The 27433-nt window shown below is 36.2% G+C and overlaps 1 protein-coding gene across 50 annotated transcripts in view; it reads left to right on the plus strand.

The window, feature by feature from the left end:
• Positions 1–2102: 2102 nt before the first annotated feature.
• The window catches only part of PCM1 (pericentriolar material 1), an 84082-nt gene continuing 58751 nt past the window's right edge, over positions 2103–27433 (plus strand). For 6 of the 50 annotated variants that reach the window (XM_014836477.3, XM_070499678.1, XM_070499702.1 and 3 more), the window contains exons 1-9: positions 2124–2514; positions 4083–4150; positions 13627–13744; positions 15249–15494; positions 16495–16764; positions 17735–17905; positions 18091–18207; positions 24720–24897; positions 25061–25150. In XM_014836477.3, coding sequence (XP_014691963.3) covers positions 13649–13744; positions 15249–15494; positions 16495–16764; positions 17735–17905; positions 18091–18207; positions 24720–24897; positions 25061–25150 — 1168 coding nt within the window. In that variant the 5' untranslated portion in view covers positions 2124–2514; positions 4083–4150; positions 13627–13648. Of the gene's footprint in view, positions 2515–4079; positions 4151–12721; positions 12903–13626; positions 13745–15248; positions 15495–16494; positions 16765–17734; positions 17906–18090; positions 18208–19731; positions 19921–24719; positions 24898–25060; positions 25151–27433 lie in introns of all 50 variants that reach the window. The other 44 variants (XM_044760420.2, XM_044760425.2, XM_070499687.1 and 41 more) reach the window with 19 other exon arrangements.

Raw genomic sequence — 27433 nt, forward strand, 5'->3', positions numbered from 1 at the left:
TACTAGTACTAAACTGATTCATTTGCATAAGGTTTGTTTTCCTAACTAGATGTTAAGTTTTTGGAAGTCTGGGATAATTTTATATTTTTTCTGTCCTGTCCTCTGCTAAGATCAGTAATGCATATATTTGAGTTTGAGGACACCCCCCATTTTTTTTTTTTTTTGCTGAGGAAGATTATCCCTGAGCTAACATCTGTTCCAATCTTCCTCCATTTTGTATGTGGGATGCTGCCACAGCATGGCTTGGTGAGTAGTGTGTAGGTCTGTGCTGGTGATCCAAACCCTCAAACCCCAGGCTGCTGAAGCCAAGGGCGTGAACTTAACCACTAAGCCACTGAAGACCCCCTTTTAAGGCAAAAATTTCTCAGACTCCTCCCACCACCAAACAGACATAATAGAATTGACATTTTTGGGGGGGTCTATAAATTCAAAAACCATAATGACGATATTGATTTCAGTAATGCCTTTGAATTCATTTGAATTGTTTTAATGACAATAGTCCTACAAATTTAAAAATAATAACATATATGTATAAAACAAAATGATGATGATGATGCTAATATTTTGGGGCCTTACCATATACTAGCACTTTTTCCCATGCATTTTCTAATTCAATCAAAAAATCCCTCCAAGAAATCAGCAGACTTTAGTTTAAACTTGGAGCTCTCAGAACCTTAGTGATTTATTTAACCTTTCATTTGTAAGATAGAATGGATGCAGGATCACTCTCTTCTGGATAGTTGTGAGAATTAGGAAAATCACAATGGATGAAATGCTTAACCCTGTGCCTTCTACAAAATAAACATTACTTTAAAAAAAAACTCTCCAAGGTAGGCAATATTATTCCCGCTCCCTACGTTTATAGATGGGGCAATTGAGGCTCAAAAAGGTTAAGTAACTTAGCCAAGATCTTAGAGACAGTGAGCGGCGGAATCAGAATGGGGCCTCGGGCGCTCTGCACCACAATAGACACCTAATCGTTGAGTCGCTCTTTGCTCTGAGTTCCCACAGCCCTTTGTTTTCTTACAAAACAGACCTTATTTACATCATAGCCTATTTCTCCATCATTGGCTAAAATATGAGCTCTTCGAGGAAAGGGAGTATGTTTTTGCTACTTTCGTAATTAGCAATGCTAGACACACAGCAAGTCCTAAAAAATGTAAGACGAATAAATAGTGTCAAAGATCGTTGCCCTGGGACTGAACCTGGATACAGTTGCAAATTACAGGAGCAGCAAGAGCTTTATTTATCCGAATTATGTATTGAGATGCAGTTCTATTAATTGGTTTTGTGAACAATTTCTGTTGGTCGTTGAGAGTAACTTGTTGTTGGAACCCAGATGCCCATTCGTCATTCCTCACATCTTTATTTTGGTTAAAATAAACTAACTTATCCCAAAATAAACTGTCTAAAAATAGAATGCCCTTGGACTCAAGTAAAATTGACCTGTTTTAACTTTTCAAAGTAGGTACACTGAAGGCCTTAATTGTCACTTTGCAGCATTTTTTTTGTTTTGTTTTACGAGACAACCTATCAATTTACTAACCTTAAAAAGAGCTGCTACTGAGAAGAGTGTAATCAAAAGGGAATTCACAAACTGCGCTTTTAGAGAAACCTTCTTGGTATTACATTCTGATGAAAATCATCTGGTTTTTTTAAGGCAAAAGTAGGGCATTAATGCAAGGTGGCGTTAATTATTAACATTTATGATTCTCCCACTGACCAGATATACGACGATTAGACAATTAACTCCCGTGGATTTATCCCCTCACGTGTAAAACTAGGACTACATTGTAAAGGCCCTTGTCTTTCCATCTCTGCGTGACCGGGATGTGGGTGGACAGGGACTAGAAGGGTGATCCGGGTCTTTGGTCTTCCCTCCTCCTTCCGGCAGCGTCCGGAGCTGACACTCCCACGGAACACCAGAAAGCACCACCGCTCTTTCCCCGGCTGCCGAGGTGGGGGTCAACCCACTTCCGCGCAGGCCTCGAGCCGGTCCTTCGACAAGCAGCGCCGCAAGCGCACAGCCTGCTGGGATTTGTAGTCATTCCCCCCTTGGTGAACACACAGGCACTTATAACCGGGGGGGGGTCGAGTTTGGCATTCTGGGATATGTAGTCTGTGGTAGTTCGTTTGTGTAATCGGCGCCCGGCTAAAGAGGCAGAAGTGACACCACAGACTCCGGCGGGTCACATGACTCCAGTCTAGCGCGTTGATCGCATTGCGGCTCCCGCCCCAGCGAGTTCTCGCCCCCGCGCGGCCGTTGCCGAGGAGACGGCGCATGTCTCCCCGCGCGGTGCCCCCTCTGCAGTCCCCCCGCCCCGCTTCTCCCACCACAATGAGATCCTAAGATGGCGGTGGCTGCGGCGGTTGGCGCCGAGGAGCTGAGGTAGAAAAGGCGGCCATTGCGCCCTAGGCAGCCAGGGGACTTGTGGACTTTCCCCGCCGCGGGTGGAGGGTCGTGGGGGCCGACCGCTACTCCGCCCTTGGCAGGAGCGGCTGCTTCGTTTACAGGTAATGTCTGCGCGTCCCCAGCCCTTGGCAACAGGGCACCGCGGGCAGGGCGGGAGAGCAACGGCTCTGGGACGCTGGACCTGTAGGGCCTGGCCTCCGGCCCGCGCCTCCCCGTGGCCCCTGGTCCTCTGGCTGCTGCTTCACGTCCCCCAGGCAGTCGGTCCGCCCCCTCCCCCGGGCCGAGCGACGCGACCTCCGGGTGAGCATCTAGGGACGGACGCGTCAGCGACGGGAGACCCCCTTCCTGCCTCCCCGCCCCTCTTTTTCTGGTCCCGGGTGCTCCAGGGATGTCCCCTGGAGGGAGCGGAGCGGGCGCTGTGGTTTGGTTGTCAGGGGCACAGGGTCTGGTTCTCCGTAGCAAGGGGCCTTGTGGCCATGGTCTCCGTCACTGCGCCCCATCCGTCCCTCCCATCCCCTAAATTCCGTTCTGCGAGGCTCTCGAGGTCCGGAATTTTGCGTTGAGAAGGGCGGGCGAGGAGCGACGCGACCCTGGGCTTGGGCTGTGAGCGGCGCGCTGTCTGCGTCTCGGGCGTTCCGGGAGCCGAAGGGCCGGGAGACGTTCCTGACTCGGGCTCAGAGGTGGATTAGACTTGCGGGGGGGATGTTAATTTCACAGCGCTCCCCGCTCCCCGAGTCCCATCCCGTCGCTCCCCTCCTCCATCCCTCGCAGCAGGTCCAGTTCCAGTGGGCCTGGGATGGGGAAAACGAAATGCCAAGTGGGATTCGGGAAACGTTGCTTGCTTTGCAGAAACGGGTGTCTGGGGATTAGGCAGTAGGCCTCGCGAGGGAGGCGGGTCGGCCAAACTTTTCATCCCGCGGCCCACTCCTCGCCAGCTCGCCTGGCCTGAGTTTTGTGTGTGTGTATGAGTGGTCTGAGGTCTGTGCGGGGTGCGCCACGGGTGACGGCTCGTGTTTTGGCGCTGGAAGGAGCGGGCTTTCTGGGCGCCCCTACCGCCCCCGCCCCATAACTGCCTTCCAGACTCCGCCTTCTGCTGTTCTCTGGTTACTGGAGTGGGTGGTGGAGCCTGGTGCACCTGCTCCTTTCTTTCCCTATCACCTTCCTGGGGGGAGCCCCTGGGAACCATCCTAATACTGAGTTTTCGAACTGAGGGTAAATAAACCTTGTGTTTATGCGGTGACGAGGTTATTTTCTTGTGAAGGCGCTACCTTTTAAATAAAGAAACCTTTTTTCATCGTCGGATATACCATGTTCTTGAGTAGTTTGGGTGACAGAAAGTTAATGCCTTGATCAACCTGAAGAGTAAACTTCGGCGTGGATCTTTACCTGATAATTAGGGTTAACCGTTTTCCTTATATTTCAGAGTAGATGTTAAGGTATCACTTTGCTGTTCCGTAGGATCCTACAAGTTTGGAGGATGTGAAACATTTATCTGTATCACACTGTTTTTCAAAAGAATTAAAGTAACTTGAGTTTAAAATATTGATAAATTGGATTTTTGCTCTCCTGTTGACTTTCTAAACATTTTTGGTTATAAATAGAATTTTGTTATTTGTGCTTGATAGCGTAAGGAATTTACTGACGTGATTTTTTTTTTAATCACAAGCAGGCAACCGCTTTGAAGTGTGAAGCAGGAAAGGAGCCTTTTCTAAGTTGCAAAAACTAGTTTCTAAACAGGTAATTTGACATCATTATATATGTTATTGTCCTTCTTATTATAGTTGAAGGCGACTTTCTGATGGAGACTGCTGTCACAATCCCAGAGCACGGTTGAGGGCCCTCTCTGTTTAGTAAATAAATAGTCTTGTATTGCTGCCCTGTCTGCCCTGCTCTTTGGCATATCACTTTGGTCTGCCTTCATGCTTTTGTTGGAAAAGAGCTATGTCATCCCTAATTATTAAATACTGGAATAGTTTATGCATTACCCTTTGAAATGCCTTTGTCTTCACAGAGTTTCTTCAGCCCGTTTGAATCTGAATTTGTTCTGGAACAACTGTTTGGATACCCTCTCTTTCCAAATCCATTTAATCTGAAGTCATCTTCTTCTACAACTTTTCTGTTCATTGGCTGTTTTGATTGGCTGTTATACAATACTATTACTATTTCGTTTTTTTCTTTCAGCTATCTGAAATTACTTTAAACTTTAGTTTCTATGCACAGTGCATTATCAAATGCTGGTGATTTAAAGATAGTTTCTGACCAGCAGAAAAAAGTCAGTGTGAGTTCATTAAGGGAAAGATAAGTAATTGTTTGCCAAGGACAATTTAGAAATTAAATGACTAAAAGATGAGGATTAGAAGAAATTTTTGTTACATGTGTTTTAGAAATAATTGCTCTTTTAAGAAAATCTCAATGAGTCTGAATTTATATTGTTGAGATTTTAAGACAGTTCATTTTCAAAATTTGTTTAGTATATCCTTGCTTTATAGTAAAGCAGACTCATCTTCCACTCCTTTGTGAAATAAGCTGACTCATGAGAAAATACAGATTGGCATTGATTTATATCTTAATTATAATTCTCAGTAGTGTTTTCTTTTTTAATTGGAAGACTATAGCAGAATAGGACAAGAAAAATGAAACTCAAGGGAAAGGTCAAATGTGAATATGTGCATTTGAGTTCTTAACGTTAGAGTGTATAGGAGGCACTTAGTAAAATAAAAAGAATTATAAAATCAGTTATAAAATAAATAATTTTCCTTTTAATACATTAGGGAAGTTGGATAAGATGTAATAAAAATGTAGGGCAATTGAATTAACTCCCATTAGAAGATCTTGGTTTTCTCAATAAGAGATTTGGCCATTTGTGAAAGAGGCAAGTGTATTTGAGATGTAGGAAAAGTAGAAAGGTTTGGAATAATCACACCAGGGAATTCAGTAAGAAGTCAACAGGAGGTACATAGCAATACGTTCATCTTACAAATTTTATTGAGTGTCTATAATGTGCTGCTTAATGACTGTAAAGTACTGGAGATATGGCAGTGAGCAAAACAAATAAAGTGCCTTACCTCATGGAGTAAACCTCCCCTTTAGAAGTTTGTGTGTGTGTGTGTGTACCGTATAGTGTAGTATACCTCAGTAGTGGATGCAGTCAGTGCCATTTTATAACTATTTCCCCACAGTTTGACAGTTTGAGAGTAGAAACAGAGAAAGCAAGTAGTGGGATTTATCCATAATTGATTTGATAGAATGGGCAAATAGGTGAGGAAGTCAAGGCATTTTTGGAATGGCTTATGTGGGTTTGTGTTTGAGGTTAAGTAAGGAAGCAAGGGATTAATGGATTCCTGGAGACAGAAATGATCAAGGGATTGGAAGTATTCAGCAGGGCCAAGAGCAGGAAAGAGCAAGTGAGAGTAGAATGCAAGGACTTAACGATCAGAAAGAGGAATTTCAGAAGTTCAGAATCTTGAACAAATTACCAGTTCAGAGTGAAAACAGTATTGGAATAGAGAAGATGAGGAGGATGTTGGAATTGAGGCCAGAGTCTTAGAAAAATCATGGCAAATGTTCAAGTCATGAAAGCAGGAAAGAAGGTGGAGAATGAAACCACAAGCCAGTTGTTATCAAGAAAAGTACAAGACTGTCTTGGGAAGGACAGTAGCAAATGGTGCCCAAAATAGGGAGAGTGACATTTTTGATGGCGAATTTGTTCAAAAGAGGAAGGTTAAGCATTAGTTAAATAAGAATGGTCTGCAAATAGTATCCTTTCCCCATGAATCTGGGAGACTAGGAAGTGTAGCGTCTTATTTAGAAGGAATTTCCAAGGAAATAATGCTTTTAGAGGGATTTGGGATTTTATTGGAGCTAAAGATAGAGGAAGAATGTTTGGGAACAGGTGGAGGATGTATAGGGAGTTTGTAATGGTGCAGTGGAAGGGGATGATAGGAAGAGCTGTTGTTGCTGAGTATGGGATGAAGTGGTACTAATGATAGGGTTTCCAGGTGGATGGTGGTAGCAGGACCTGCAGATTTGTCTAAGAAGGTATATGTGATCAATGACAAGGAAGTGATAGATTTGAATATAAATTGTAGGGAGGGAGAGGTCTTGGCAAGTAGAATTTAATGGACCTCAGGGTTCTTCCTGCTTTTGTAGAAAGCAAGGATATATTAAATTTTGTTGGTGTGAAAATGGTAAGATAGACCTTATGCAATACTTGGTATGTAGTTAGGTCTAATCAAATTTTTGTTGATTCAAATTGAATGTTAAATTTTGTTGCAGTCTGTTTATCTCCCTCCTTCCGATATCTTAAGAGTTTTCAGTTGTTTAATTTGAAGAAGGTAATTGTAGAAATATCTCAAGTTCTAGAAAATTACTGAAATTTTTAGAAAGTCTCAAAGAGCGAGCCTGAAAGAGCTGTGGAAAGGATCCTGTGTGGTTTTTTTGGTACTTGACCATCTTAAGTACAGAGAAGAAATTGAGAACTTCCTCAAATGAAGCGGACTAAACAACACACATTACCAAATACAAATTTTCTTCTCAGTTACCTTTAAAAATGCTTAGTACAGTTATATACTGTATTAAGACTTTCAAAACAGTGTACTGAGTATTTCCTTTTTATAATTAGTAAAAGAAATACCCCAAATAATGCAACCTTTAGAAAACTTGCACAGATATATAAAATACCAGCTTTGGTTATTTTGTGACTCTAAGTAGAATTTAGGGGGAAAAAATGTACTTTCTACGTTGTTTTATTTGGATGAGTAGTTCTAAAACTTTGATCTATAGCTGTCAGTTAAGAAGTAAGATATTTGCAGAAATGGTTTTGAGTAATTTAATGCCATTTGAGAAATAATATCTGAATTTTAAAGATTTTAGGAAAATAATCTTTTTTGTTTACTTGATTACTTAATTTCTTCTTTACTTTGTATCCTTATTTCAAAGGTAAACCTTAGTATTTCCATGGTAAATACTGTGATATCCTGCTAAGATATATATATAATACTGCTCTATAGAGGGAATCCTGCAACAGGATTTTCTTCAAAAAGATCAGTCACTGAAAGTAGCTTATAAATTACCATAGTATTTTTGCATTTCGTGTCTTTGCAAGATAAGGCAGCCAAATAAAGCTGTCAAAAATAGCTAAATTAAACTTATAAATAAATAATATTTTCAACTTAGTTTGTAGGTTGTAGGGTGGATAGAAGTGCTTGTTTAAAGTAGAAGAATTTTACTTTTATCCCCATTTAGCTTCCTATACTATCCTCCATCACTTACACCAATTGTTTTCCTCTGGCTTAACTTTTCTATCGTATTGTCCTTCTATTAAACCTCCCTGGCAAAGTGCCAGCTTTGGATGGCTTCAGTGGAGTGTTTATACCAAGACTGATGAGCACTGCTGGGGAAAAAAAATTCACACTGCAGATTAGTTATATCCGTGAATGATCTCTGCTCTCACCTGAGTCGTGAGTTTTGCCCACAGTGATTCTCCCTTACTCTTCTCAAATCTCTCACTCACCTCACTCTCATGACAAATTTAACGAACAGTCCTTTCTACTTCACATCACTTATGAACTCCCTCAACTTCCTACCACGAACTCTGCTAACCAGCCTCTATCCAGTTTTATCCTTTGCTTGTTTCCTTTTGTTTCAGTGAAAGAGGTTTCCCTCTGCCTGTCTAAAGCTAATCATTTTCCTTATGTCCTGGAACCCAGTCGCTCCCACTTTTCCAGAGAACCCATGCTATTTGCTTACCTCCTTTCTCTTCTGTGTCTTCGGTATCTCCCTCTACTAGCTCTTTCTCCACAAATTTTAGACGTACTCAAGATACTTCCATTTTAACAAAACTTTCTTCATGACCTTCTCTGCCTGCTTCACTTCATAGACTGGTTCCTTGAAAAAATTGCTTAATGACTCCCTTTATTTTTTTTCCCTTCCTGTTAATAAATGCATTCTAATTGTGGAATTGACCCTCATCACCCTGCTGAAATTGCTCTTATCAAGGTCATTGGTAACCTCCTTGTTGCTAAATCCAAGTGGACACTTCCTAGTACTCTTTTATATGACTAAGTAACATCTCACATTCTGATCGTATCTTCCTCCTTTACACACTTTATTCCTCTTTCTAGCACATTCTTGATTTCCCTCCTGCCTTTCTGTACCTTCTCAGTGTTCTTTTCCTCTGTCTTTCTCCTAAATATCAATGTTCCAGGTCCAGTCTTCTTCTCTTACTCTTTATCTTCTTCCTGAACCTTCCCTTCCACTTCAGGTACTTTTATGAGTGGCAGACTTGCACTTCTCTCTTTAGCCTAGATTTCACTTCCGAGAGATCAGTATTTGTCCACTAGACAAATTTAATTGGGTGTACAATAGGCATCTCAAACCCAACATTTCCAAAACTGAACTCGTCAGTGTCTCTCAACAACAAAAACTCATATCACTTTGAATGCATCATATACCCAGTTGTTCAAGCTGGAAACCTGCAGTTCATCCTTTAACTCCTTCCTCACTGCCTTATCTCCCCCATCATTATAGTCACCAAGCCCTGTTTATTTGCTGTAGAAGTCTTGGTCCTCTTCTTTACATGCCTAGTGTTTTGATTATGGTAAATTTTTCTATGTAAATAATAGTTTATAATAATAAAACAGTATAAATAACAGTTTATAGTAATGTGTCTACAGAATAAAATTTAGAAGGCAGAGATCCTGTATTCTTAATGGTAACTTTGAGGTAGTAAGAGAGGTTGGCATATTTATTGTCTTAGAGAAATCAGCTGGATTTTAACATACTGAGAATCGACATGCAGTTATTTTTTAGTTTTATACTAATATTTTTACTTCTGTAGGGATGTGCCTTTTAACACATTTGGTATCCTAATTATTAAGTTATTAAATATTCCATCTCATCACATATCAATTACAATATAACAGTAGATGAAGTTGTTTATTTTATAAACTTAATAGACTTTATGTAGTAAATGGTCTTTTAAAAAAGATTTAAAAGAATATTTAATCTAGTTTTCCCGAACTAATTTTAATACATAGTTTTTAAATTGTTTTAGAAACTTATTTTGATAGTGCTCAGAGTAATTAGCCTACAAATAGATCCTTAGAAGAAACTTCTCATTTAGGGGGAATTTATCATAATATAAAAATAGAATATAAAACATCTCTCCAAGTATAGTCTAATAAGTTTATCTTAAAGTAAACTTACTTTACTGTTCTACTGATAGAAAGTATTACATACTCTATTTTAAGAAAAAACATTATGTCAGGGTTTTTACTGAAATACTTCAACAATTTTTCATTCTAATTTACATATTAAGACATTTTGCTTATAGTGCTTTTAAATATGGTATCGAGTCTACTGCATATGTATTTTTCTGAGCTCCTATTCTTTAATATTACAAATTATGTTTGTACATCTAGAAAATAGTAGTTGCAAAATGTTTTGTTTAAGTGAGTCATTTCAGTTCACTGGACATACTCTTTATGTGTGTCAATTATTTTGTAAAATTCTTAAATATATTTTTAGTATGAAAAATAAAGTATTTCTGAAAATATATAAGACAGAGAGAAGAGGAATAATTATCACATTCCCACTCCTGTAGCCAACAGTTGTTCTCATTCAAGCAATTTAGTATATTTTCTTAGTTTTTTAAAAATCTATATCCAATTTTGCATATTGCCTTTTTCTTGTTTTGTACTATATGGTAATGTTATAAACACAAGCAGTATTGTTCAGTCTTCATAATTATATGTTTTGAAGGATACCCTTGCCTAATAGCATTCAGCCTATTGTTTGACGTTTAGTTTGTTTTCAGTTTTTTCACAATTATAGCATAATAAACAACTTCCTTCATTATAGTCTCTGCCCCCCATATTTGAGGTTATTTTCTTAGGTTACCTATAGAGGGGTAGGATTACTGGGTCAAAATTCAGTTTTAGTTCTTGATACAGTGTTGTCAAAATGGTCTCCAGAAAGGTTATACCAATTTATGTTCTCACCATAGTGACTGAGAGTTCCAGTTTCCCTTTGCTGTCGTTAGGATTGGGTCATATATATAATTTAGGAAGTTTAATAGTCTTTTATTTTAGTTTGCACCTGGACTTTATTATTAATATTTTTATCATGTTATGTTTACCGATTTCTTTGTAAATTGCGTGTTCATACTTTTATTTTTTTAGTGTTTTTTTTTTTTTTACAAATTCTTTATATAGTAAAGACGTTAACTATATGTCATATTTCTTTCAGATTTTTTTCCCATTTTGTTGTTTACTTTTTATTCTCAGCATACTTAGGATTCACTTTTATGTGAATACAATCTGTTGAACTTTTTCCTTTTTATTTCTGCATTCCAAATTAGTAAGATTTCTATTTTTAAGGTCTGTTCTATTTTCTTGTTTATCTCTTACTTGTTTTTTTTGGTTTTTTTTTTTGGTGAGGAAGATCAACCCTAAGCTAAGATCTTCCTCTTTTTGCTTGAGGAACATTGTCCCTGAGCTAACATCTGTGCCAATCTTCCTCTGTTTTTTGTATGTGGGATGCCACCACAGCATGGCTCGATGAGCAGTGTGTAGATTTGCACCTGGGGTCTGAACCTGTGAACCCTGGGCCGCCAAAGTGGAACTAGTGAACTTAACCACTACACCATGTGGCTGGCCCCTGTTGTTTGATTTTTTAATCTTATTTATCTGTTTTAATCTACTTAGTCTCTTGGTGTTATGGTATAAGACAGTCTTTTTCAATTGGGAGAGAATTAAGCTCTCTTACTGTAAGACATCCATTGTTTACTGTAAATTAATTTCTCTTCTGGGTATGTACCAGCCTTGGGAGAACTGAGAAAATAGTCACTCAAATCATTTTCTGTCTTCTGTGTTTGAGGTGAAGAATCTAGTTTAAAAAGCCTGTTAAAACTCTAAATAAATCTTTTTCAAAGTTGTTAACAAATTGTCCCATCAGTTGACTAATCCTACATTATAGAATTGTTGTGAGGATTAAATGATACAGGGCACATAAAATATTTAGCATGGTGCTTGACATATAGTAAACAAGTGCCAAGGTACACATGTTAGCTATAATTAATTTTTCTCATTATATTTTTCTAATTTGATGTATTCGTGGATTTTCTTTTTGGAGGCTAGTACTTATTTAACTGTATAGGCACTCAATGTGCTTGAGTATCTTGGGACTAATTTTCTACTTTATTGCTACTCTTGCTTTTATTTTTCAGGTATTCGATTTTTTTTTCACTTGTTTATTCTGACTTGTTTTATTCTATTCCAAGAAGAATCCCAGTGGGATTTTTATTGGAATTTTATTAAGCCTATACATTTAGAAAAAATAGCATATTTATAGTATTTGTCTTCCCATTGGGGAAGATAGTTTGTTTTCCTGCTTATTAAAATTTTCTCTTATTTATTGAGTTTAATAGTGCTTTTTCACATAGGGCAAAATTATATTATTCCTAGATATTTTATTTGTTTTTGTCACTTTCATATTTCCTAAATGGTTTTTGGTGATATTTTGAAGTTCTCTAGGTTTTTTAATGCATATTTTTTAAGAATACCACCTTTTCTCTTTTTGATATTAATACGTGTTTCATATTTTTCTGTTTTGTAAAACTTTTAAAACAGTGCTAAATAACTGATGTGACATTCTTGTTTTGGTTTTTATTTTAATAGGGATGTCTTTTATGTCTTATTTTAAGATTGTTGGCTCTTGGTTTAAAATATATATCTTTCAACTCTTTAGAAAATTGTTAAAGTAAAATATACTCATTGAAAAAAACAGAAACAGTATAAAAATACATATAACTGTGAAGAAGTGTATTTCTACTTTTAAAGATATTTTGAAATTGTGTTGAATTTTATAACGTTACTTTTTATTCTGAGATGACAAAATTTAACCTACTATGTAATCTGTTAATATAATATATCATTCTAGTAGATATCCTAGCATTAAAACATCTGTGGGATTAATCCTACTTTGTCATGGATGATAATCCTTTTATTTTTTTATTTTTTTTTTTTTCCTTCTTTTTCTCCCCAAATCCCCCCAGTACAAAGTTGTATGTATTTTAGTTGTGGGTCCTTCTAATTGTGGCAGTAATCCTTTTAATATTATGCTCTAGTGAATGAGATAAGTTAGGATCCTAGAATCAAAGCAATTTGAGTTCATATTCTTTTTTGACATTTTTAGCTGAATGACCTTGGCAAAATTCAACTCCTTTGAATGTTAGTGTTATTGTTTGTAAAATAAGAGACCTATTATAACCCTGATGTCTAATGGCTTTCCCTGCCCCTTGAATTATAGATAGTGTTATCTCACCATCACCTCTTCACTCAGTCCCCCTCCAGCCTGCGCAGTTCCATGCCCAGTGGACATCCACAGTCCTCCAAAGATGAGGGAGAACTCTTATTTTCTCATCATCATCTCTGCTTCTGAACCTTTGCTTCTACCATTGCTCCTTCTGTTTCTCATCTCTTTGACCCAGGTATGAAATTCACTACTTTCCTTGATTTTCAAAAAACCCCCACTTTTTTTTTAGTGGGGAGAATTTGTGACTTTGGTAGACTGTGTCAAGATTTAGGAAAAACCATGAGGTAGCAGCAATACAATTTAAAATAGGGCATAGGCACCAATATTTTAAAAATGTTGTTAGCCACTGTATTCTTGGCTTTTACTGGCCGTTAACCTACCTAGTCCTGCTTCTCTTTCCCTGCTTTCTCCTCATGTTGCTTACCATTAACCTTCCTTCCTATTAAAACCGTACTTTCTGTATGTTTCATGCACAGCAGTTCTACTCTCTTTGACTCTTTGGCACAAAACAAATGCCCAGGTCTCAGGGAGTATTATTTTCTTCTCTGAGAGCCATTTTGGTTCTAGCTATTAATAACTTTTTCCTGTCTTATTTCTGCCTTTTAGGACTCTTGAATAAATTAAGTAAAATAACTCTAAAGCATGCAGGCCAGTACACATTGTGGATGTTCTGAGGTTTTCCTTCCTCTCCCCATCACTCTAGCTACTGAACTCATGTGAATCATAATATGCCTCCTGCAGCTAAATCAATTTGTCTGTGTGTGGTTGACAGTGCCTCATTTTATTTCATGAAATCAACTTTTCCAAGATTCCTTTATATTGCTAAGCTTCATGGAATGATTTAAAAATTAAAGTTTGTTTTTATGTGTTAAAAAAGTTAGTTTTCACTTGCTTTCTAGAAAATTAATTGTTAAAGCCGGTATGGCCACAGGAGGAGGTCCTTTTGAAGAAGGCATGAACGATCAGGATTTACCAAACTGGAGCAATGAAGGCGTTGATGACCGACTCAACAATATGGTATGGTACTTTATTATTGATGGTGTGTTGTTGACTACTACTATTAAAATGCAGCTTTCCCCTGACTTAGCCAAATTGAACTCACTGAAACTCTTTGTAAACACAGTTTTTCTTGCTGGGCAAGGTATTAAAGGACCCTGGGCTGTTACATTAGTTGAAGACATTTTTGTTTGCGGGTAACTTATCAACTTGAGTTAGCTTAAGCCAAAAAGGAGATTTATTATACGGATATAAAGATGTTTTATGGAAAATAAGCTAAGGGAATATAGCCGAGTTTTAGGAAGGGACTAGAAAAAGGAACTAGAATGTTGCTTCTACCATGGGTTTTTCGCTACCCTGACTCTTTCCTTCTGAGTGCCTCTGCATAACACAACTTTCTCTTCACAGACCAGCTTTCTCTCTTCTCTGGTCCATGTGGTGTACTATGGCTGCCCCTTTATTCTAGAGTTTTCAGTATGGCTGGTATTATATACTGATGAGTTATCTCTTAGTTGCAGTTTGAAATTTTAAAAGTATGATTATCTCAATTTGAATTAGATAAACATCTCTTTTCCAGTCACTTGTGGCCAGGATGGGGTGGGGTAAGTAGTACAAGAGGTTGGCAGGAACACCCACACATGGATTGGGGTGGAGGGACAGTTTGTAGAGAAGAGAGTTTCATTATAAGTGAGGAAAATATCCCAAAAGAGTTTACTATAATGAAACTAAAAGATTCTTCCAATATGGATAAGGTGGGAAGTTACAGAACTTTTTGATGAATGAGTTAGGTTATGTGTGTATACCTAAGTAAATAAAAATTTTTTCTAGGTAAAACATTAAGCATTTTTTATCACATCCTATCAGATCTTACCATGTTGCCCATAAAAAATAATAGTTGTATTCATTGCTTATTATGTAGTAGGCACTGTTATATGCTAGACACATGCTTATTATATGCTAGATGTTTTATGTGTGTTATTTTTAATCGTGTTTTAAAGGTGGCACTATTTTAGAGATTAGGAAACTGAGACTATGGGAAGTTAAATAAATTCCCTAGGGTCACACACTGGAGCGTTTCTTCAGAATACAATAATTACTTTAGAACCCAGGTTGATTCCAGATCTGTCTTCTTCTTATCATACATACTGACTTTAAAGGAGGCCAGTAAAGGTATCTTTAATTTATTTTACTATTCAACTTATAAATAATAGAGAACCATGTTTAAAAGTGCCTTTGAAAATACTCAGATTTGACTATAGGGTTGGAATTTGGAGACTTATATTTATTAATGATCTATGATAGGGAAGTAATCTGTTTTCTGAAGGACAGTCTTTGAAATTTAGACTAGATGTAATGGGAGGAAAATGGGTGAGCAGAAGTAAATAATTGTCTCTACAACTATATGTGTATGTGAAAATGTTTTGTCATTTTTAATTTTAAGACTGACCAAAATTTTTTAAGCATACCAAATTATTTTCCCGGTTTGATTGAGGCCAGATTAACTTTTGCCTTTACTTTTTTAAAGGATTGGGGTGGCCAACAGAAGAAGGCAAATAGATCATCAGAAAAGAATAAGAAAAAGTTTGGTGTAGAAAGTGATAAAAGGGTAACTAATGATATTTCTCCGGAGTCATCACCAGGAGTTGGAAGGCGAAGAACAAAGACTCCACATACGTTTCCACACAGTAGATATATGACTCAGATGTCTGTTCCAGAGCAGGCAGAATTAGAGAAACTTAAACAGAGGATAAACTTCAGTGATTTAGATCAGGTTTGTGAATTATTTTGAAAATCACGTTATGACTATGGGAAATATTTGAAATAGATTAAATAATTTGTCTTAAAAATTGAGCTGTTTATTTCCTTTTTCTTAGTTTCTGTGCATATGGAAAGAATTTTAATCAGTGGTGATGGTCTGTATTCTTTGGAGGGCAGCAAAGTCTATTTCTACACTTGCTAAGGACAAGTGTTTTGGGACTTTATTACTATACTCTATGACTAACTTAAATGATTTCATTATGCAGCTGTTTTGCATGTTAGTGACTGAAAAAGGTTGTTATTAAGCAAAAGAAAAGATGCAGTTTAGAATATTTATCATTGGCTAAGTGTGGGATGTGCTGGATTACCTCAGGTTTAGAATAAAACCATGGTTTGTATTTGTAATCATTGAAATAAAGTTTAGAACTAAAAGCAAGTAGAAAAAATAATGAATGCGTAACAGATATTTTACTTTCACATCTGTACTTTACAGAGATAAACAAGTTTCCAGATATGCATAAGGTAGATTCAAGTCTGGTGTGATGATGGTGATGATCATATATCATTTAGTCATCTCTTTACTAATTATTGAACACTCACTGTATGCCAGGCACTGAGCTGAGTACTTTTTCAGGTAGTGCTTCATATGGACACAATGTTCATATTAATTAACATTGATTCATTGGGTCCAAAGCCTATACAAAATTCTGTTAATAAGTATGACTAGTTATATGAGTTATAAATATGGTCTATAGTCCTAGTACTTCAGTTAGACTAATTTTGCTCATATTCATTGGTTGAATTGTCTGACAAAGTGAGGAATAGGATGCGTTAATCAAATTTTGATATTTTAGTAAAACAATTAGATAGATCCGAAGCTGTTTTGAATCTTACTTAGAAAGCTGTTTATACATACCTCCTGAATCAATATCTGATGGTGAAACTGACATTGGAATTTTTTTTTAAATGGAAAGATTAATGTTTGTGGGATTTGGTTTCTTTTTCATATATAGAGAAGCATTGGAAGTGATTCTCAAGGTAGAGCAACAGCTGCCAACAACAAACGTCAGCTTAGTGAAAATCGAAAGCCCTTCAACTTTTTGCCTATGCAGATTAATACTAACAGGAGCAAAGATGCTACTCTAAGTCCTCAAAAGAGAGAAATGATTGGATCAGCACAATGTAAAGAATTATTCGCTTCTGCTTTAAGTAATGACCTTTTGCAAAACTGTCAAGTCTCTGAAGAAAATGGGAGAGGAGAGCCTGCTATGGAGAGCAGCCAGGTGATAAAATTTGTTTCTTTTGCTCTTTGCTTTCATAAGCTTCTAAGTAGAAAAGTTAAGATTAAAAAAAAATTATATTGCATTATGCACATAGGAATTTTTGTTAGGTAGCAGTAAAGTACTTCTGTGACTCTCCTCATTAATCTGTCAGATTTATTCAAAATAGTGTAAGTTTCTTTCTACCCAAAATGATTGTAGAAATGGCATATTCAGGTAAATTAAGGCTTCTGCTTATCTGCCAAATGCCGTATTGCCAATTTTCAGTAAAGACGTTTTGGGAACAATATGACTAATAGATTGTCGTAAGAATTTTTTTAAATGGTGACATAATCCTTTTGAAAAGTACTTTCAAAAGTAGGGGCCGGCCCCATGGCTGAGTGGTTAAGTTTGTGTGCTCCAATTCGGCAGCCCAGGGTTTCATTGGTTCAGATCCTGGGCACGGACCTAGCACCGCTCATGAAGCCATGCTGAGGTGGCGTCCCACCTAGCGGAAGTAGGAGGACCTACAACTAGAATATACAACTATGTACTGGGGGGGATTTGGGGAGAAGAAGAAAAGAAAGAGGAAGATTGGAAACAGATGTTAGGTCAGAGCCAATCTTTAAAAAGAAAAAAAATTCATAATACTTTTAATTTATAAAGAAATATAAACAAAAAATTTATGTAAATAATAGTTTGATAAGCAGTTCTATAAATAAAATTTTTCAGGTAATGTAAATTAAAACTAGTTTTGAAATTTTTAAGTTAACAGTAATTAGAGTTGTGAATATTGTCAATTATGTTTTGATTAAGTTCTAAATTTGATTCAGATCTTTTACATGTATGAATTCACACAGTAAACCTGGAAGTATCTTTGGTTATTGTATTTGAAATAAAAAGTCTGTAAAATTGTTGCTGTTGAGTGAATTATGCTCAGTTTTACATACTATTTACTTTGCTTTCCTTTTTTAAAAAAATATTTTTCCTGTAGATTGTAAGCAGACTTGTTCAGATTCGTGACTATATTACTAAAGCTAGTTCCATGCGGGAAGATCTTGTAGAGAAAAATGAAAGATCTGCTAATGTTGAGCGCCTTACTCATCTAATAGATCACCTTAAAGAACAAGAAAAGTCATACATGAAATTTCTTCAAAAAATCCTGGTAAGTTTTGAACCTTTTAAATAATGTATTGAGTTATTTTTGTAGTGTGTTGGTGTACATATACTGATGACATTCTGATCCTACCCCAGGGGAGTTAATATATTTTCAAAAAATCGTGCCATCCATTATAACATTTTATTGCCATTTTTAATAGTTGTATGATTTATACCACTAAAATATTTCAGGCTAGAGAAAATGAGGAGGAGGATGTTCGGACTATAGATTCAGCTGTGGGATCTGGTTCTGTAGCTGAGAGCACATCGCTAAACATAGATGTGCAGTCTGAGGCTTCAGATACCACGGTAAGCGGCTTTTTGGTAATTAAAGTGCTGGAAATGAAGATTTAAATTTCCCTCCGTTTTTCAAGATGATATTTTTATAGGCATTCCTTAATGAAAAATGTGTTTCAGGGAAGAAACCCTCAAATTGTTAATGCTGTATATATTCTTCTTAAACACGAAAGTTTAAAAGTTTTATTTATTGACATTGAAAATAGTTTTAATGGTTGATTTGAAGATCTAGTAATTTCTGATCTTCAGCTGCAGAAACATGGTTTTTCTAGTTTGTTTTGTTAAGCATAGCTTTAGTAATTTTAAGAATCATTGGGAAAGTTAAAATTCATTGTGGTTATAGAGGCTATAGGTACAGGATATCATTAGTGATTGTTTAGCATATTGTCTGTTGGAAAAGACTCAACTTCATTTGCCACTGAGGACTTATTTTAAGGCTATTAGGATTTTTCATTTCTCAGGCTGGCCTAGAACTATAGCAAAACCAGATCACTGAAAAATTGAGATGAAGACTAGAAAATGACACAGGGTAGCATTTACCTTGTGATTTAGCCACAGTCAGAAAAATTCTATAACTTCTGACTGGGCAAAGTGAAATTTACCAAAATACCATCTTTTGGAAAAATAATCAAGAAGTTACAAAACTTTGAGAAAAGATTTATAAAATAAACTTAGTTCGTAGAAGTTACTGTGCTTCAAAACCAGTATGCTTTTAAAGCATTTTTATTTTAACAGATGCACCTATAACCATGCATTAGTAAACTTGAAAACCTGTTACCAGTAAAGCTTTTCATGTGAAAGGATAACCATGTATGTCTATCTTTTGTATCTGAGATATGTTTCAAAATACCAGTCAGCGTAAGGAATTTGAGGGTTTGTTTCCTTTTAATATTGCCCTGCATAGTTTCTTATCTGCCTCCTTTTCTTCCCTGCCCTTCCTAATTTGAAGAGGAAATCTGAATTTTTTTCTCTACATTATTTTCACCAGGAGATACTCAGAGTGCTTGATCCAAACAGTTATGAAGAATGGATTCTACTGTGGGGAAATTGTTTTTCTGTTTACAGTGGTGCTGGGAATAGTTTCTTCCTCATATTTCATTCCAGCAGAACTGGAAGGGTTGGGGCATATGGGTAAAGGAATTCTGTTGAGGAGGGGTGGAAGATAGTATAGTCGATTATTATAATTTATATGCTAGCATATATAGAGTTCACCATGATGGGCATTTTATTCATAACTTTAAAATCATGACATTATGAAAGTTGATTAATAACATAGCAGGATAAATGTTAAAATATGCTTCAGCAGTTTTATAGCTTGGGAATTTCCTAGGATATGATACTCAGTTACAATAAACAATAGTCTAGTCTACAGAAATTTAAAGTCTTAAGTTTATTATTTATTATTGCCACTTGGGGGAGGGTGGATTGACTTAAAAAGATGGATGGGTAAATTTTTTGTATTTATTTACAAGGCTGGCTTATATGTTAAACAGGAGTTTGTGTTAAGAAATTAATATGCTACACTATTTAATAAAGGAGGCATCTTTTAGTCTGAGAATTCGGCCGTGCATTGAGGACAAACTAGGGAATTCAGCTTCACAAGAACAGGTTTCAGACATTGCCGTTACTACAAGTCCCAAAGGGAAAGGTGACAGACCTCCTCAGAATGACAGGGAACTGAGGCCTAATAGGAAATATAGCCGAAAACGTGGATTTCCTTCAAAGGTATACTTCACAATATTAACTTGGGAAGTCTCTAAATGAGCACCTCTTTTGTTCATATTTCCTCTTCCTTATTTGTTTTTCTGTTGTTGCTATTACTTTTAAATATATGTTATTAACATGGTTGTTATACTGTAATTTGCTTTTGTAAAATTCTGTCCTTTAGTTTTTTATTCTTTTCTACTTTCTTACACTCTTCTCCATGGACTATATGTGGCAGCTGTTTTTAATTTGCATTAACAAAGGATTTGAAAATCCATTTTCATTTTTTTGCTAATGAAAACTCAAAATATAATACATTCTTAAACCTTGACCATTAGTTGCCTTTTGTTTCTGATATCTGTGTTCATGGATTAAGATGGTACTTTTAAGTTTTGTCTTACTTCCTATAGTTATTTATTAAAGAAAAAGAAAACAGAGCAAGTTGTTAGCTGTCTTGTCTTTTTAGAATGAAATATTTTCAGTATTTTTTGGTTTGTATTTTTGTTCCTGTTGGAAATCTCTTCCATTCTTTTTTTTTTCTTTTAGAAAAGTACTTAGTTATCCAGTTGACTTGTTTGCTAATGTTTTTGGTATTTTTTCCCCAATGTTTGCTCTAAATCTTTGTTTTAATTTTTCATGATTTGCATAAAGGCATTCAGGAAAGGTTTAAAGACAACTATTTGTGTAGTTCCACTTAAAACAGCATTTATAAAAGGTCTCACGTCCATTTGGCAAGAGTAAAGTACTTTTTCAGTAATTGAGTACAGATAAGACTAATTCTGTATGTTTTATTAGTAGCTTATTACCTAGGATTAGTCTTTCTTTTCTGTTATGTAGAGTTTTTTGTTTTGTTTTTGTGGCTGTTTAAAAATGACAGAATTTAACCTCTAGGTATTTTGGCAGTTTTTTTTTCTGGCTCCCGCAAGAGTTTGAGGATACAGTTTGAAATCAGCTGTGGTGATCTCACTATAAAGTGTTAAGCAAAAGATGCCCCCATTCAACAGAAGAGTAAATAAAGTAGCTGATTATTTTTAAAACTGGTAGCATTGGAGAAGAGAAAGCACAGTAGATAGCCTTCGGACTTACTGCTCTCTTTAAGTCTTCTGAAGAGTGACAAACAGAACTTGAGTTGACAGTTACTACCACATAGTGTCTGCCTTTTTTACTTTTTTCCTAAAGCATTATATTTACTTTTAAAAACCACTTTTCTGTTTTTAAATTTCTTTGGATAATGTCCTTATGAATGAATATTATTCTTTCTTGATCTTGCTTTTTGGACATTATTCCAATTTGATTCTCTTTAATGTCTTGATTTTTAGTGCCGTCTTTGGGTAGTTCTATCAGTACTTTGTTCATAAAATGATTTTAATTTCTTAGAAAAAATTCCGAACTGCCACCACCTGGCTTTATTCTTTCTCCGCTATGCAGAATCTGTTGTTCTCCCCACCCCGCCTTCATTCCCTTCTTAACATCCTTTCAGAATGTAGCATTCTGTTAGAAGAGAAAACAAAGTCGAGGTCTTAACTGAAATTCAGAGCTTAAAGCAACCTTGTGAGTTGCAGATTGTTATGAAATGATTGATATTCTCAAGCTGCCTATAAGGGCAGAGTCCATTTTATGGAATATTTTATAGACTGGAGTCCATTTTACATAATTTTTAAAAGAAGCCTTCCACAAATACCCGTGCCTTCATTGTTTTCCACTACTCATCTTTCCCCCCACACTTAATCTCAGCTCTTAGAGAATTTATAAGTGTTTTTATACCATCTACCTTTTTATTGCTGTTATTTGCATCATTTCTGATTACTTCATGTGGACCAGCTTTGTCTCCCAAACCAAACTATGCGTCTTCAGAGATTGTGTCTTAGACTTCTGTATTTAGAACTATCTAAGCACATAATTTTGGGGCAGACAGTATGGCATGAAAAATGGTAAACTAGAACCCAGGAATCTGACTGTGATATTGGGTAAATCACAGCTTTATCTTCTCTGGGGTTATAGTTCCTCACCTTTCATGTGAAAAAATTGGAGTATATATTATCTGAAGTATTTTTTAGCTATAAAAATATATTTGGATCCGTGAATAAGTATTGGCGGAACCTCAGTTGAGTAGAAGAAAGGAAGACTTAGGGTTTTCTGAAATTGGACCGTTACCTGTATGCAACTCAGGATTTCGTGCCTAAGTTATTTTTTTAATCTGTAGATTATAAATGTACTTGTTGAAGGTGACTCAAAAAGCTTAAATAAATATATGTGTTTGAAGGGTGGATATAGTCCTGGCTTCCTTTTTTGGATTTCTATTCCGTGCACCACCCTCTTGGCATGTTTTTATCCCTAGGTATTTTTATTTTCATTTTCTCATCTTCCCTTTCTTCATTTTTGATGGTAGTCCCCACTCGCCTCCTTCAGCTTAGCGTTTCTCAGTGTTAGTCTGAAATGTTAGTTATAGGGATGCAGAAGTTATTAATCAGTGATAAAACTCCACTCATTTTGAAAATTCTTGGGAATAATTGTTTGGATTAGTGAAAAATCTGAAAGGAATTGTGTTTAGTTCAGAATTCTTTATAATTAGAGTATCAGAGTTTTGCAAACGTGACTAAAAGATTTTAAAAGGTTTGCTTTTTAAAGGGTAAAAATCCATAATATTAAAATGTTTAGTAAACTCTTTAAAATTAGATAGCTTTAAGGTTACCTTGAGGTCTAAACTATTTTTGAGAGACGGGAGGATTATAAATTAGGTGGAGATAAGCATTCTCAAAGGTTTTCTTTTTTTCTGGATGACTTTTTGCCTCATTTGCATAATGTTTCTTCTCGTAATTACTTACTATTGATACTTTGCTGGAGTATTTGGTTGATATCAACCTGGAGAGATTTCTTTGAGTCATTCCAGTGAGATCTGTTACCTATTTGGGTCTGGTTTTACATTTTACCAATGACTTTGATGAAATTATTTTGAGTCATTCTGAGACGGCTAGCTATTGATAGTTATCCCTTCCCCTTCAAATTGTTTTTCTAAGATGTAAACAGTCTTGAAATAAGCCAGGACTAAGAAGAACTTTGACAGGAATGAAGGTAAATATTTGCAAGGTAATGCCACTTGTATAAGATGGGAGAGAACTGAGTTAACAATATTAATTTAAAATGGGCTTTAGTTTATTGAAAGTTCAAGACAACAGAGAATCTCCAATAAATAGTGGCTTGACCAAGATAGATTATTTCTCTTCCATGTTCATGAAGTCTAGTCAGGTGGTCCAGGAGAGACAGAGCACTGACTGGGCTTCTCTGATATCCACATCACAGGTTCTAACCGTAGTCTTCTACTTCCTATTTGATCTTAATTTCTTCGAGTACTTAATTTTGAGCCATGTAGTTAATGTTCACTTGTTAATCTTATTGACTGCCAAATCAGAGTGTAAAATGCCATCACAGTTATTCATTCTCATTCACGGTACTGGTGAGTTCTACGCGGGGGTGGGTAAAGAGAAGAGGTTTTTGCATTGTATTGGTAAAGGGTGTCACCCAGGAGGGAAATTCTCCATCTGTATAATTTCTCTAGGAGTCTAATGTACATAGGGAAAGTAAATCAGTGCATTTTTACTTTCAAAAGAAATCCTTGAACTTCTTTATTCTCCTTAGTAACTTTGGTGGGTTGGGGAGGAGATCATTCATTTAAAATCTGCATAACCCCAACAAAAATTTGATAGCAAAGCAAATTTAAAATTGACTAAATATTTCTAAGTTAATAGACATATTTTATACAAATATTAAACTTTTGAAGTATAAGATTTCTGAAAAGGCAAATGGATGAAGAATACCATTATGGTGTATATTTTATGCATAATTTGGCTTATAATTTGTTTTTGAATAGTATTTAAATTTGTCTCTTTGCTTAATTGGCTTGTATTTTTTCTTACTGGATTACTTTTGAATAGTCTTAAGATTAACATTTAAAATTTTATAATTTCTTGTAAGTGGCATCTATTTAATCTGTTCCCCTACTTTTAGACAAAATACTAGCTTTTGGGGGGAATTTCAGAGTATTCTATTTTATGTCCTTAGACTCAGCTAAATGAGTATATTTTAAAAGAAAAAATAGTAATGATATCTTTGATGCAAAATCTTGTGCTTTGTTGTATGCTTATATAATATGATGCAAGTAAATTAAAGCCTTTCATGTCAGATTATTAAATAAAAAATGTATTTCTAAAATTTCTGTCCCTGGTTAGGAAATAGTCGGTTTGTTTTTGTTTGGTTTGGTTGTTTTTTTAACGTCATTTCTAGGAGTGGGGCAGAACGTTTTTTCAGTCTGGTCTTGTTCAAGGATACTTTTAGGGCATTAACCTGGTATAATGTCCTCTTTTTCTGTAAGGCCTAGATCCCTCATTTGTGTTTGTGTTTGTGTGTGTGTGTGTGCAAGTGTATGCGTGTTTGTGTATGTATGTATGTGTAGGTCCTTTGGCCTGGATCCCTCATTTTTGTGTGTGTGTGTGTGTACATGTATGTCCTTTTGCTCTCTTGGCCTTCGTATCTTCCTTTTTGTATGCCTTTTTCTTTACTTTCCACTTGTTAATTTCTCTTCATGCTAACGATTGCTTATGGTCTTTTACTGTGAAATTACCTAACTACCTAACTCTTAACACGGCAGGCTTATCTCTGTGTCATCATGTTATTCTTTTTTTTCTTTAAGTCTACTAAAACTGTATCTCGGGTTGTATATTTAATACTAATTTATTATTTAGTATGTATTTTGCCATTGATAGTTGAAACAGGAACATGGATTTTAATAGTCAGATATAAGTGTTGTTCGTTTTATTTTCCAGGCCAGAGATCCTCAGCAGGAGCCTATGGAAGAGATCGAAAATTTGAAGAAGCAGCATGATTTATTGAAAAGGATGTTACAGCAGCAGGAGCAACTGCGAGCTCTACAGGGACGACAGGCTGCTCTTCTTGCTCTGCAACATAAAGCAGAGCAAGCTATTGCTGTGATGGATGATTCTGGTATGCCAAAGTCTTAGAATGTTGTTTTTGTAAGCAGGGCTCAATAAGTAAAGGTGTTGCAGGGTGGATGCTGGTTACTATATAATCAGATCTTGATTGTCAACTAGTTGAGAAACCTGCATATGAAGCTCACCCTGTCCTGTGCTTTTCTCTGGTTATGCAGACAAGGTTGCAGGGGCAGCTCCTGGCCATCCTACTGTACCGTGCAGACAGCCAGCTCACTCTCCTTTTCATCAGAGAGAACCCTTAAGAGGTAAAAGGACAGGCTGTAGTTTGTTTTTGTACCCCTAGCCGATAGGGCTCTTGATGCTTTCATTTCCACCTTTTGTACTTTATTCACCTAGGATTGTCAGACTTTGCTTGCCTACCAAGAGAGGTTTAGAACTGAGTCCGTGAACAAATTTATAGAGCTTCTTTAGCTTCTGAAGTTAGTGGCAGCTCTGTTATTTCAGTTAGGTATCCAGTTGTAGATACTCGTTCCTTTGAACTATATTTATATCCTGTACAGTCTTCCCGAGACTCAGAAATGTTCTTTTCTTTCTTCCTCCTTCCCTCATAGCCATGTATCATTTAGGTGGAAATTGTATTGAATTCTTTAGTATTGAGTCTGATTTTATAGTTTGCCTCATTCAAACCTAAGTGTTTAATTTCTCATTAAGTTGAAAACAAATTGTTACTTACTAAAACTCAGTAAAACTAAGGTATATTTTCTAGTAGTCTGTCGTCCCAATCTAATAATAGTTTATCTCCTGTGGGCTCTCCATTTTAGGTCCTCACTGAGGATAATTGAAGTTACTCAGTTTATCCTGCTGTCTACACCTGGCCCACTGGCTCAGCCCTTTTATCACTGTTATATGTAATTTAATTTTGCGTTTTCATAAGGAACCTTATAATTTGCAAGTAACTTACTCTTTTGTAATAATTTTATAATAATTTTATAATATGTATAGTATATAGTAATAATTATAGATTTCATCCCCATTTTTCCCTTGTAAAATCCAAAGCATCATAGCTTTTACATTTATATTTAAAAAATAGATAATTTAGGTACAAACAAAATATTTTAACAGTGACCAATACTAGTTTGATTAATGACTGACCTTTTAAATATTTTTCAAGCTTGGAGTATCAGAGACTTTCTTGTGATAGAACAGTTAGATTTACATCAGCTTATTTGAACATCACAAAATTGTAGGTTAGTCATCAGACCTTTTTTTCTTATTCTCATTTTATAGAAAATAAACACAGAGTTTGTGAGTTGCCTAGGCTTATGCAGTTTTAGTAGAATCAGATCTCTTGGGTTCCAGGTCAGGGATCTCCTATTTCTGAATATGAACTTCTATTTTTAAGTAAGTAGATGATCTCTTTTTTTTTTTAAAGTGTACTATCAGTGAGGCAGGGACCAAGAGTAGAGTGAACATGAGTTTAAATTTGAATTTATTTTATATACTATTTCAAAAACAATTTTAAGTTAGTAATTTTAAAACAGATTGCCTCTTTTATTTATGAGATTTTGCAGAGGCATACTGATGGAAAACCAGAATTCACATTTTTAATATTCTGGTATATGAGAGAGACTACATAATTGTCATAGGAAAGAATGCTCCTTACCTCATATAACTAGCAAGTTGTGTGTTAGTTTTCTAGACTGTAATTTCTTTCTTTTCAAAACAGATTGGACTAGATATTTCAGATTCCAACCAGCCCTGAAGTTCTAATTTCTCAGTGGAAAAAGCTAGTATTTTCCTTTAAAACAGAGCGATTTATATTCAGTGTCTCTTTTAGAGTTGGAAAGGATAAACATGGAGTGGTTGGGTAGTAGTAACTATTATCAAAATTATCATCAGAATACTACCTTAGAAAGAGAAAAGCTGCGGTCTTTTGGTATGACTTGTATCACAAGCAACTCCTTCAATAAATTATCTGTTTTATTGCAGGGGTCAGCAAACTGGCCAGCTGGATTTGGCCCACTGCCTGAAATAAAGTTTTATGGAACACAGCCATGCCCGTTTGTTTATGTATTGCTTTCACCCTACAATGGCAGAGTTAGGTAGTTAAGACAAAAGCTGTGTTTCCACAAAGCCTAGCATATTTACTACTTGAATCTAAGAAAAGTTTGCCAGCCCCTATACTAGAGCATTGATTCTGTTGGGGGTGATGGGAATTGAGACCTGTCAGAATCATCAGTGCTTTTTGGGGCTAACCACTTTCCCTGCCCCCCCCCCCCGCCCCCCCCATCCCAACCTGATCGACCTGCCACACCCTCACTCCATCAAGTCACTAGTCGTAATTGGGATGTAACATATCTCTCCTTTGAGGCTGGGACAGAAAAAGATGAACCACTATACTAGAGTTTTGTGAGTGTCCCTTTATTTTCAGTTCAGATGGAAACTTCTAATAAAATGATTGGTTGGCAGATAAATCTAAGAGGTTAACTAGTTTCAAATGATGTTGAGATTTTTCCCCCCAAAATTGATTTTTAGCTTCTCAGAAATTGAAAAGGTATTGTACTTATTTATTTGCTTTAATGAATAGT

This window comes from Equus asinus, chromosome 27 (assembly GCF_041296235.1).
Source record: "Equus asinus isolate D_3611 breed Donkey chromosome 27, EquAss-T2T_v2, whole genome shotgun sequence".
In the NCBI taxonomy this organism is placed as follows: domain Eukaryota; kingdom Metazoa; phylum Chordata; class Mammalia; order Perissodactyla; family Equidae; genus Equus; species Equus asinus.